The 13,274-nt window shown below is 43.2% G+C and overlaps 1 protein-coding gene across 1 annotated transcript; it reads left to right on the forward strand.

The window, feature by feature from the left end:
• The first annotated feature begins 990 nt into the window (after positions 1-990).
• On the forward strand, positions 991-12,655 carry SLC67A2 (solute carrier family 67 member 2). Its single transcript, XM_035115310.3, has 6 exons — positions 991-1,323; positions 2,239-2,326; positions 6,269-6,312; positions 7,333-7,462; positions 8,939-9,148; positions 9,604-12,655. The coding sequence occupies exons 1-6, from the start codon at positions 1,099-1,101 to the stop codon at positions 10,392-10,394; spliced, it is 1,488 nt and encodes a 495-aa protein (XP_034971201.2). The 5' UTR covers positions 991-1,098; the 3' UTR covers positions 10,395-12,655.
• The last annotated feature ends 619 nt before the right edge of the window (positions 12,656-13,274 follow it).

Here is a 13,274-nt window from a genome sequence, read left to right on the forward strand (position 1 = left end):
CTGATAAAGATACAATCTTTTAAGATTCAGGTTTTTTTTCTTAATGGAGAAGTTACTGGGCAAATATATGTTTGGTTAACCATACACACACTTCACATTTCCTGGGGTTCGATCTGGCATATTATGACTATCTTTCTGTTGCAATCCTATGTGCAGGCTTATGTTGAAGAAAGCTCAACTGAAAATCATAAATTGGATCCAAACTGATATGTTCACAATACCACTTTGCTTAGCATCCAGTCAGGGCCGGATTTAGGTTTGATGAGGCCCTAAGCTACTGAAGGTAATGGGGCCCTTTATATGTCCAGCTGTCCTTTGTCAACAACAAATTGTCCCTGTTTTTTTGTGTTGAATATATGCTATATACTAATTTATTGACCGAATAGGTATCTAAAGCCATTTGCACATAACAAATAGGAGCCTACACAACACCAAACACTGTTGCTATATGTAGGTTTTCTTTTATTTGTTTTTTAATCTTATATTTTGGAAATGTACATCCAGATGTTTTTTTCTTTAGTTTTTTTTTGGGGGGGGGGGCTAAGCTATAGCTTGTTTAGCTTATACCTACCGGTAGGTAGTCCAGCCGAAATGTCACAAAGCTGTGAGAGAGCTTTTTATATTTTACAAAAGGGTGAAGGGGAAAGTATTTCTGTCACAGAGTCACAGAACTTTAGCGCTGGAAAGGACGAGAGTCACCGAGTCGAACAGCTTGCTGACTACAACTCCCATCATCCCTAGCGACCAGATCAGGGACGATGGGAGTTGTGACCCAACGACGGCGGCAGCTCCGAGTTTGAGGCATCACCGGACTACAACTCCCATCGTCCCCTTTGTCGGGGATGATGGGAGATTATGCGACCCCAAACCCTGACTAGCCTATATGCCCCGCCCATCCTCCCCTCCCAACCGAATGCCGATTTCCCCTCAGAACGCCGAGCCGGCGCTGCGCAGGCGCGGAACCTCTCTTAGGCCCCGCCTTCCGGAGGCGGGGCGGAGCGGCTGCCGCTCCCCGGCGGAGCCTTCCGCCTATTCTCCCGGCCGCTGCGCCGGTTGTGTCTCCCCGTTTCCTGGTCCCCGCGGCTCCTCCACCCTCGCATGGCGAGTGGGAGGCGCGGCAGGGACCGGGGGCCGCCGGCGCTGCTCGACCCCTTCAGCTCGCAGGGGGCCGAGACGGAGGCGGAGGCGGCCGAAGAGGAGGTGGTAGTGGCGGCGACGCCGCTGCGGGTTCCCTCGTCGGCGTCGGCGTCGACCTTGCGCGGCAGCGGAGGGGTCGCCCGGCCCAGCCGCTTCGTCCTCTGCCTCTACGCTGTGGGCTTCATGGTGAGCTGGGCCTCGGCGGTCAAGGAGGCCGGGGGAGACCCCGGGGCCGGCAGGCAAAGCCCCCTGAGGGGGGAGAGAGGAGAGAGCTCTCTTTAAAAAAAAATATATCCCCCCCCCGAACTCGTGCCTCCTGCGGAGAATGCACTCTGCACATGTTCAGAGGCGCGCGCGCTGCTCCGCTGGCTCCTCGCCAGCTATAAATCCTGCCACTGAAAAAAACCTGTTTTCTTCCCCAAACTTGGGTCTCCCACAAGCTTTTGGACTACCGTTCCCCCATCGTAGCTGACCACTGGCCCCGCTGGCTAGGGATGACAGTGTTAGGGAACATTCCATAAGCACCAAATTTACACAGCGGTTTGGAACGCAGAAATAAAGTCATCAAATCTAGCTGGGGGGGTGGGGGGGGTACCTAAGTTATATAATTCGGCATTTGAATGATTGGTATTAGTAATTGTATGATAATAATGGTGTTATAATGAGACTTATTGGATTGTAATTGAAAACTAATTAAAATTATTATCAAATGTACACAGTGGTACTATTAGCGAGGATTTGAGGGGTCACATGTCCAGGACTGCTGCTCTGCAGAATCAGCAGAAAAGCCCCTCCCCCAATGCAGTAGGGCTACTTTATCACATCTGTAATTCGCACCCCACCCCAATAGTCCAGAAGTATTCCTTAAATGGGAGTTTTATAAGCAAGTGTAGTCATATTTGTTTTATATTACCGGGGCAGGTCCTTTTCTTGGGATAGAACAATAGAACATGAAGCAAAAGCAAGTGATTACACAACATAGTGGTTCCTGTGTTGCACAAAAGTTGCTGTAAAATTACAGTGACAGTATACAGTGCATAACTGGCCTGGGTATATATATATATGCTTAAGTCGCTGAAAATCTGTGTTGTCTGTTTCCAGGATTTCTTTGGTGTCAGCATGATTGTCCCCTTATTAAGCCTTCACATCAAGTCTATAGGAGCAAGCCCAACAGTTGCAGGAGTGGTAGGTGAGCACATAATCGAACCTTGTAAGCAATTGAAGGAAGTATGCCCCCCCCCCTTTTCAGTGAAAGGCTGTGGAAACCAGCCAGTCTGAAGCAGCAGGGTCTCACTCAGAAGCCTCTGGTATAAAAATGTGCAAGTTGTCATTTAAGTTAGCAAAAGTTGTTAATGGACCTCGAGAAAGAAAATGAAAGACTTCCCTATATCCTGTTAAGCAGCCAGCTGTGAGGGCCTTTGCTTGAAAGTCTGTCTGTGACATCACAAGGCTGGCTCTTGAACAATTGACTCACTTGAAAGCCTTTAGTAACCCATGTAGCTCAGAGAACCTTTCACCAGCTTGGGTTGGTGTGCCCAGCTGAGACTTCTGGACGGAGATAGTCTGGCCATAGTTACCCATACGCTTGTTACATCCCACCTGGAGTACTGCAAAGCATTATACACAGCGTTCCCTGTGAAAACGGTTCTGAAACTTCAGTTAGTGCAGGTTGTGTTGACCAGAGTTTTGATTGTTTACAGTGGTACCTCTACTTATGAATAACTCTACTTACGAATGTTTCTACTTACGAATGGAGCTCCGTCCGCCATCTTGGATGTGGTTTAGATAGGATTTTTTCTACTTACGAATTTTTAGATAGGGTTGCTTCTACTTACGAATTTTTTCTCCCAATGCATTCCTATGGGATTCGACTTACAATTTTTTTCGACTTACAAATGTGCGTTCGGAACGCATTAAATTCGTAAGTAGAGGTACCACTGTATTTGTTTGATTGTTTACTTGTGTCATATCTTGCCAACCATAGAGCTTCTCTGGCTGCCTATTGACTTCTGGGCCCAATTTAAAGTGCTGGTGCTTTTTAAAGCCCTAAATAGGTTGGAACCTAAGTACAGTCATACCTCAGGTTATACAGACGCTTCAGGTTGCATCTTTTCAGGTTGCATCCTGCGCCGAACCCGGAAGTACCCGAATGGATTTCTTCCAGGTCTCGGCGCATGCGCAGAAGTGCTAAATCATGCTTTGAGCATGCACAGAAGCACCGAATCGCAACCCACGCGTGCACAGACGCAGCGCTGCAGGTTGTGAACGCTGCAGGTTGCGAACGTGCCTCCCACACGGATCTCGTTCGCAACCCGAGGGTCCATTGTATTTGAAGGAATACCTTCCCTCCCATACCAGCTGCCCACACACTAAAGTCGCGTGGGTCAGTGCATTTCCACAGATATCACAACTGTCAGAAGTGAAGTTTGTTGTGACATGAAATATTTCCCCCCCTAGAGGTGGTTCCAGCTGTGGAATGCCCTTCCCAGAGACATAAACCTAGTGGCAACTAAGCTCAGCAAAAACATTTATTCAGACACTTTAAAATATTTTAAACCATCTGAGACTTAGCTGCTTATTATTTTGAGTGTATTTATTATTGTTCTGCTACTTAGTATTTTCATTTTTGTAAACTGTATAAGGATCTCTAATAAAAAGCAGCATATAGATGTTTTAAATAATCAGTTGCTTCAGGCATAACAAAAAGATACTTCTCTCCTCCCCCCCCCAGCTTTTCTTGACCCATAAGTTTGGATTCTATTATTCGTGAAGTCCTGTTTTGATCTGTTTCTCTAATATTTCTCTAATACTGTTTTTAATGCTGTGAATCTAATGTTTGTAGAATAGTGTTTTATTGCTTTTATGTTGTATTTTTGCAAATGGCTCAGAGATGTTTAAATATGAAGCGGTTAGAAATTATTTTAAATAAATAAAGTATCAGAGGGCTGGTTGCAGACTCCAGTTGGAGTAAGTCGCTTTTTCTTGGCCTCACAACGTGACAAGAGTAGCAGTAAGATAGGTAGGGCAAGCAATTAGAGCACAAGAGAAGGAGCTAGATGCAATTCATTGCCTCCCCAACATTCAAGGACTTTTAACATGAATTATTTCCTTTCTGTATCAAACCAAATGTTTAGGAAAATCACAAGCAAGACATAAATAAGGTACTTGGATAGTATCAGAAAGATGGCCAAGTCCCTTCATTTCAGTGGGTCTCCTCCAAGCATTACATAGTTGGATATCACCCTTTGTGATTATCATAGAGGAAACGGCAAGACTAATGACTAAACCAGTTGTCATTTATATTATGCATTATGTTACTAGTAAGGCAGGAAGAAGCTGGGCTTAATTATGCCATAGGGGGGAAATCCACTACAACTGTTGTTTAGATATTAAATCTGTAAGGAAGAATCCAACAGAGAACATGCCAGGAGTCATAGAATATCTCAGAGCTCCATCTCTAACTTCAGAGCCAATGTTGGATCCTCCCTTTTGTGGAAACATCTAACTACCACCAGAGCTCTGGCACTGGTAGAGCCAAAGGCGGGGCGGGGGGGGGGCATTGGAAACAGTTTGGGGGCATGTTGGGCAAGACCAGGAATTGGCCTGGATCCAAAACCATATTAGCAACCAAGGATGCTCCCAAACTGGGGAGATATTTCAAACTATGAATTTCCTACAGTTTCCAGTGGGAAGGAAATTGTTTGTTTTTTAAAAACAACAACCAGAAAAAGAACAGAAGAACGCAAAAGTGCTTCTCTGCCTTTGTGTCCACTCTGCTGATAAGAGGCCTGATGAGAGTTTTGTCTAAGATAATCAATCTCTGGGGCTTCCCTCCCCTTCCTTAGAATTGCAGCTTGAGTACACTTAGTTGGTGGCCATCAACTTACAGCTTATGATAGTGAAATTATTATGTTTTATGTGAAGAAATGCTTCTTTTTCTCCTGAACCTATTCTAATAATTTGCACTGATGTACAGCTTAGTCATGCTAGCCACATGACCCGGAAGCTGTACGCCAGCTCTTTCGGCTAGTGAAGTGAGATGAGTGCCGCAACCCCAGAGTCGTCCGTGACTGGACCTAATGGTCATGGGTCCCTTTACCTTTACCTGTGCTTCAGCTTATTGAAGACGATTTCTTTTTTCTTTCTCGCGACTGTTTTCACACTTATTTATATTCCCATGTGCAAGTCAAATTGAACTTGTTCCAAACTGCTTTATGAATGTCAGCACCAGGAGACCCTAAAATCAAACCGTGAGTTTATAACTAAGGACTCAACACATTATAATCACTTAATTACACAGTAAGAATAACAGATAGCCGGAAAAAATGTCAATGGTTTGCCTTTATTGTGTTCAAATACATGCCACTTGTATATATCTGACTTCTTACTTTACTGTAAAACGTCCAGTCTACTATACCGTTCCATCACATTGCCACCAAGGAGAACTCCGAATTAAACTTTTCTCATAAATAAACCTACAAAAGTTACCAGCCTGCAGCAGCCTGCTGATTTGTATGCTGCATATAGAGAAGGGGGACTTCCTTCTTCTTGTGATTGCTTAGTTTTGTGCTATGTGTGCGCCATCCCTTCTCCACCAATTTGCTCACTCACATTTGTGGAATTCCATGCGCCTGCCCTCATGCAGTTCTTTGTTGCTAGCAGACAGGTGATATACTTCAATTGCCTTTTCCAAATTGTTGCAAATTCAAACAAAAACGATATATCTGGAAGCATTTCATGTAGTAAGATTTAGAAACATGTTATTTCTCAAAGTTCTGAAGTTTTGCTGTGCACAATTCTGGCCTTTGGTATATGTAACTTTGCACTGTCCAGTATCCTGCATCCTGTCACGGCCTCTTTAAGATCAGCTGCTATCTGCCAACCATATCTGAATCAAGAATAGATAAGTTGTGGCCCTCCAGGTGTTGTTGAACTGCAACTCCCATCAACCCTGGCCCTTGGCCATGCTAGATGGCGTTAATAGGAGTTGTCTCTAAATCTGATGGGCACCATGTTGGAAATGTGTGTTTAAATGGCATTGGTTCATAGGATGTTACTGAATGGTTCAATGTTCCACAGCTGCAGAGTTCCATTGGACTCTGATTTTTAAAAATGCTTCCTTCACTTTTAGGATCTTTTTATGGCGTTCTGCAGCTCATTTCCAGTACCTTAGTGGTAAGTTTGGTCACCATTTTTAATGTCTGGAATAGTGTGATGCAGTAGACAGAATGTTGTATTTAAACGCAGGCATTCCAGGTTCAGTTTCTTGTTCAACTCTTTAGCTTATTGGGTTGCTGTAAGTCAGTATCTCTCAGCTGAGCCTGCCCAATAAGGTTACTGTGACAATACATACATATGCTGTGAAAGTGATATGATAAAAACTGATCAAATTAAAAGTGTATTTTTTGAGTGGGATGAATAGAGAAAGAGCTGGCATCTAAGAGCTAAACACTGTAGGGGAGCTTCCATTGTTGTTCAGCAAATGACCACCATATTGCAAACTGTATTTGAAACTACTCATTTTCAAAAGCAATTTGTTGTGCATTATAGGTAGCCCCTTGGGCTGCCTGTATTTTTGGAGTCTACAGAGTAATTAAACCATTACTTCAGATTAATTTTGAAATTTCCACATGTACTTCAAAATAAGAAGCTGCCCTTTCTGTAGCTGGACTTTATTTGTTTGTTTGTTTGTTTATTGCTGCTGTTACTAAAAAATTATCTAATACATTGGGTAAATGCCATGAAGTTCTTTAGCTTTTATAGGATGGGGTCCCTAAATGGTGGCTGGAACCTAATTAGGTTCTTCCTCCCCCCCCCTTAATCCCAGCCTTTAACCAAATGTTTATTTCTCCCCCTCCTTTTCTGTAGCTCCAACACCACCTTCAGTCTACCGAAGCAAAAATTTCTTGTTCAAACCAGATATCACAAAACACATTTTAACTGTTGTAACCATACCTGTGTTCAGTACCTGTCAGTGCCACTATCTATCTAAATATCAACTTCTTTATTTACCGTAGCTTAACTGTTAGCATCACACTATGTTAAGAGAGTGAAATAATTATCAGAATATATTAATGAAAAGGGTTGAGCAACAACCCCACCCCTTCAATTAATGTTATTTATAATTCCATGGAAATATGTCGGACGCTGTAGGCAGCTGTTTTGATTTGAACAGGCTCCTTCTGTATTATCCAGGGATCCTGGAGTGATGTGGTGGGAAGACCTTATTGCCTACTTGTCTGCATTATCTTCAGCGCATTGGGTTATTTTATGCTCAGTGTCTCCAGAAATGTGGTTTTATTTGCTATTGCCCGGATTTTTGTGGGTAAGTAGCTGCTTGGCTATGCGTACCCAAGCTCAGTTCATCTTTGAATCAGTAATAGATAATCATAGCTGTGAGGGGGAAAGGGTACAGAGAGGGCCCCCCCCCATCCTGAGGAGTAGCTCTTCCACCAGCAGTAGCGTCAGCGGGGAGGGGGAAGAGTCCAAGGAGGAAGGAGGAGACGGGGCTCTAGCAGCATAGGAGAGCCCCTGCTGCATGTGGGACAGGAAGTGAGAGAGGGGGAGAAGGAAAACATGGAAAGGAGACCCTTTTTCCCTCCGGTTCCGGAATTACGCAGGAGGAAACGCGGGAGGAGATTTGAGGTGCCCCGACTCTTATGTTGGAAGAGGACGCGGAGCGCGCCATTCCAGGGTTCTGGGTCAGACTGAGCGGATGTATCCTGTATAGCTCTAGCGCTGTAAATAGCCTGCACTCAATAAAAGCATGAAAAGGCAAAGGTCTGGAGAGTCATTACTCTAGAGTAGTCGCAACCATCGCCTGTGACAATAGCGTAGTGCATTCCTCTTACTTCTGAGAAGCACACATTCTGAAGAATTAAAATGCGTTATGTGTTATAGAGCCAGTTAAGCATTTTTAATACCATTTTTCCCCAATGAGAAAGCTACATTTCTCCCATTTTAATTAAGGGAGCTTAAGATTTGTAACGTGGGCCATGCTATGCCCATTCTTGCTATGAGTGATAGAATTATTCTTTATAAAGATGCCATTGTAGGGCTGTTCTTTCTTTTAGAATAGCTTTATCCTTCGAAAAACCTTCTGAGGGTAGCTTACATTTGTTGTTGTTGTTGTTGCCACAGTCAAAAGTTCCCAAAATGCTAACCTTTTAATTTCATTATGGTGTCATTGGTTAGCATTGGGAGCATCTTGTCCTCCAGCCATGTAGTAAAGCTAGCAACATTGCAAAGTATCTCATGCTGGCTGTTTGCCAAAGGTATAGGAAATCTAAACAAGAACAGAAACAGCAATCAGTTCCAAAAAGTACATCCCAGTGGGTAAAGGGCACCAGGGAGATCCGGGTTCAAATCCTCAGTCAGGATGCTGGTTAGTTAATTTTGGACCTATCACACACAACCTCAGCTGAACCTTGCTCACAGGGCCTTTGTGAGGATTTGAGGGAAAGTGAGAATAAAAATGTGATAGAAACCATGAATTGCAATATTTTTAAGGCTGATATTATAGTTTCACAATAAAAGCTATCTGATTTAAGTTTTTTAAAAATATAGTCTTGTATCAAATGTGTGATTTTCTTCTCATAACATTAATGCCAAACTTTAAAACGAGCACACAGTTAGTCACTTCTGGGGAGGAGAGGAATAGCCAGAAGTTGTAAAGAAAATTTTATTCCATTTTCAACTTTTATTTGCTTCTCTGCTGCTTTATGACATGGGTTTGACAGTTTGGAATCTGCACTTCTCTGAGCAAATTTCTTCTCTAAACACATTTCTCATTCGTTTCTAGGTATTTTCAAACACACACACTCAGTTTCCAAAGTTCTCATCTCTGACTTGGTTTCTGAGAAGGATCGCCTCCGAGTAATAGGACATTTCAACGCCGCTGCCAGTATTGGTTTCATTCTGGGGCCTGTTGTTGGAGGGTGCCTTACAGAGCTCGAGGGTGGCTTTTATATCACAGCTTTCATCTGTGCTTCCATCTTCATGTTGAATGCTGGTATGTTGCTTGGTATTTTTCTCTTGAAAGCTGTTTCCTATTATACCTCTACCATTCCCCTCCTTTTGCTATATAAATGTTGTTATTGTTATCAGTTTTTTGTATATTTATGGACTGACTGCAATAGTTGCATCAATCATGGACGGGGAACCTACGGCTCACAGACCCTCCCAATTTGTTCCCCTGGGCCATTTTGGCCAGATGACATCCATTTGCCCTACAAGTAATTGTCAGATCTACATAGGCAGCATTCTGTTGTAGCCAATATTATAGGTTGAGTGTGCACTTGGTTGTGGCATGCATATGTTGCCCACGACAGTTTCTCTGCTTTGCCCCCAAAGTTTGGCTCCATCTTACGTCGGGCCTGTGTAATACATTACGATGGGCACTAGGTTGTTTCCAGAAAATGGGCAGTGCAGCCTCAATTTGTAAAGGTGACTCAATTTCCTTTGCAGGTCTTTTCTGGATTCTGCTATGGATCGAAAAGAAAAAGCATGGTAGCGACTGGAGCATTATAAACCCAGCAAAAGGCACTTCCTTAACAGCGGCAATGCTCAGCCTGCCAAAGGACACTATACCTCGCGAAGCCACGAGGAACAGTACAAACACCCGGACCTCTTGGGCTCAGCTTGTTTCTGTGTTGAAGAGGATTCGCAGCATTACCCGTTCTGATCTGCGGGACGTCTTCCTGATCCGGCTACTGATGTCGATCTCAGTCATGCTTTACCATAGCAATTTTGTCTTGGCACTTGAAGAGAGGTTTGGAATAAAACCCAAACTCACCGGTTACCTCATAAGCTACAGCAGCGCGCTTGGAGTGGCTGCCGGCTTTCTGCTCGGACCAATTACAAGACTATATAAGCACAATACCTACGCCATCTTACTGCGGTCCACCATCGTCACCTGCGTGCTCACGATGATATATTCTCTCTCGAAGAACGTATGGGCAGTGGTCCTGTCCTCCACCTTTTTAGCATTTTCGACCACCATCGGACGTACTTGCATTACTGATCTCGAGCTGACTTTGGGGGGGGACCACGCCAGTGGTATGCTCATAGGTGTCGGTCAGTCGGTCTCGGCCGTGGGCCGCATACTTTCCCCTCTTCTGTCAGGGGTCGCCCAGGAGTTCAGCCCTTGTGGGCCCCCCATTCTCGGGGGCCTGTTGGGATTTATAGCTGTTCTCATCATGGTCCTCAACAAATCACGATACACAATCATCAGGGGTGCCAGAGTTAAAATTAGATAAGCTGTTAGTGCTACTACTTAAAAAAGGAACACAACTGAGGGAAATGAAAATGTTAAGTGTTCAGGAGGACTGTTGTTGGGACGCTTTATAACGAAACACTATAGCGTCCAGGAAAGAACAGTTCCCTTATCTTTCATCCCAACCAGTAATCTTAACAGGTAAATTTGAGGCTGGTGAAGGGGCGTTAATTCACGCAGCTAATAAATCTTGCTGGTTGTGGTGCAAAGGGAAAGTTGCTGAACATTACATCTATTCAAATAATTTTAAACGTGATTAAAATCCTGGTGTATGGGGTTTTTTTTATATAAAAAAAGTACGACAATAGGACTAGAGCCTGACTCTAGGTATCTGGTGTTTCAGATAACTGTTGCAATGATACATTACTCACATTTAGTACACCCACACAAATTCCAAAAGAAAAAAGGAGAATGAAAGTGATGTTTTCCGTTTCTGCTGTGGTCCAGTTAGACTTCCTTCAAGCCTCACACATCACTGCCAGAAGATGCAGAGCAAGGCTTCTGCAGGGCTTTAGTCCTTGTATATGCTGCTTGCAGAGGGATGAATCTGTAGTTAACATGCAATTTATTAAAGGTGGTGTTCTACTAGTTGTGCCATCTTGGTTTGGAACAATTCTAACACTGAACACTTACTGGGGAAGGGGACCTTAATGACGAATGTGCTTTAGACTTGGGAAGAATACTACCACTCAGGGTCATCGGCTGTGGGGTTTACAAAGCCGCAGCAAAGACTCAAAAGCAGGAAGAGTCCATATTGGGGGTTTTCAAGGAGTTTCCTGCCTCCTCCTTTGCTGCAGGACATTCTAAGTAAGTCGTTTTCTCTTTATTATGGTTTACTGAAGTGTTTTGTTTCAAGGAATGCACGTGTCCTTTATACTTGAAATAGTACAGGAATGGGGAAAGGCTGCTCTCTGCAGCAGACATCCTTAAAGGAGGCTTGTGACGGCGGCCACATATATTTAGAAGAGGGTTTTAACTTGCTTGGCGGCAATTTTGTTGTTGAGTTTGGGGGCTTGGAGGAATTACCTGGTCAGGAGAGATCATTCGTTTGTCAGTGAGGAGCATTGGTTTGGTACCAAGTGTAATAATGTGATGTAACATGAGAGCATTGAAGCTGAAATCTGCATTATATGTAACTCAAACCTCAAGAGCCACCAACCTTAGACTAACAGAATGCCTTTTTGAAAACAAGTAGATGGAGCTCGCTTCAAAAATATATAGATAGAGAGATGTCCCTGTTCTGTATTCATCATCCCTCTTTGATCAGCTGCTTGAAATAGAAACAATTGTCCAATCAACTCCAGCTGAAATATAATGAAATATGGCCTGCTTTTTAGTTAAAATGGCATTGGCGCAGGCTTGTACAACTTGGTCCCGCTAAGATTAATGCATATTGTAGACTGCAGTCTGAGGGAGGCAGCAAAAACAAGAACACTTGGTAGGCTGCACTCAATCCAGTGGGTCACAAGTTGTGTAGGCATCTTTTAGCATTTAATAAAACAGGTAAGGGGGGAAAAAGTGTTACATTTACAAAACAGGCAAGATAGAACTGTCTTCTGTACTATGGCTGCAATTCTAAGCGTATTTATTTAGGGCCTGACTACACATCGCACTCAAAAGCGAGGAAATGAACCTTGATGGCCTCACCATCCCGAAAAGCCAGTTGACAAGGGATGATGTTGAACATTTTCCCTGCCTGCTGCTTCTGCACTCCAGGTTGCACCTCGTCCGCTTTTACTCTCCACACCCTCCAAACGAAAGTCCAGTTGCATTTGTCATAAAATTTAAGGCTAGAATTTCAAAGCATGCAAGATGGGGATCAGAGCAAAGAGGTGGTGAGTGGGGAGCTGGTAGGTGCATTCTATTCTTGGGAACATTTGTTTGCTTTAGTGCCATCCAGTAAGAGACTCATTCCTAGGCAAATGTGCATATGGCACGCCTTAAAAGCAGGAACATTCACCCGCTCACAGTTCAAAACTGGTCTGCAAAGTTTCTTTTGAAACTGCGAGCTCAGAAAACAATCTTAACTACTGACATGATGTAGCAGAATAAATATTGAGGAATAATTTTTCGTATCTGGAGCATTTGGGACAAAGAACATCTGTAAAGAGAGTCCCTCAGGGATGCATTGTACTTTGTTGGAAGGCAGTTTTAAAATGGCTTTGCATTGTTCTCTTCAAAGTTAAGAGCTCTTGGAATTGCATAACAATGTTGGTAAGCGGAAATAAAAGGGAAAAGAATGTCCGCCTTTTCTGCTAGTCTTCAGTTATTGTTGTCTATTTGCTCATTATTCCAGCCAGAATAATTGCTGGTCTATAAATTGCACATCCCACACAGAGGCTGTTCCTAGCAGCTTCCATGTGCTGAGTATTTACACTTGTGAAGTGTTTATTATTATTATTATTATTATTATTATTATTATTATTATTATTATTATTATTATTCTGCCTTATACCCGGAGGTATCAGTGGTTCACATAACAAAATCAAAATATAAAACCACAAAAATATATAATCAAAATAAATTTTAAAAAACCACCCCTCAAAAAAAACCCCACATTTTAAAAGGGCACTTGTAGAACAACTTGCTATATGGATTATCAATTGGAGTTTTCACACTGTTACCAACCACTCCTAAGGCTGTTTGAGGTGATTGTGTCAAGAGTCCTGTGGTGGTGGCAAGCGTAAGTTTAGCCACGTTCTAAATCACTTAAACATTTCTGTACTAAATGATAAACAGTAGTTACATCACATGTATAGTGCCCAATGATGAATCTCCATTTTATAGAGAGTTTGGACTTCTTCACTTTGTCACTGCGCCTAGTTCCTCAAATATTAGTTTGTTATGTGAGGGATAAACTACC

Source organism: Zootoca vivipara, chromosome 4 (assembly GCF_965207765.1).
Source record: "Zootoca vivipara chromosome 4, rZooViv2.hap1.1, whole genome shotgun sequence".
Taxonomy (NCBI): Eukaryota; Metazoa; Chordata; class Lepidosauria; order Squamata; family Lacertidae; genus Zootoca; species Zootoca vivipara.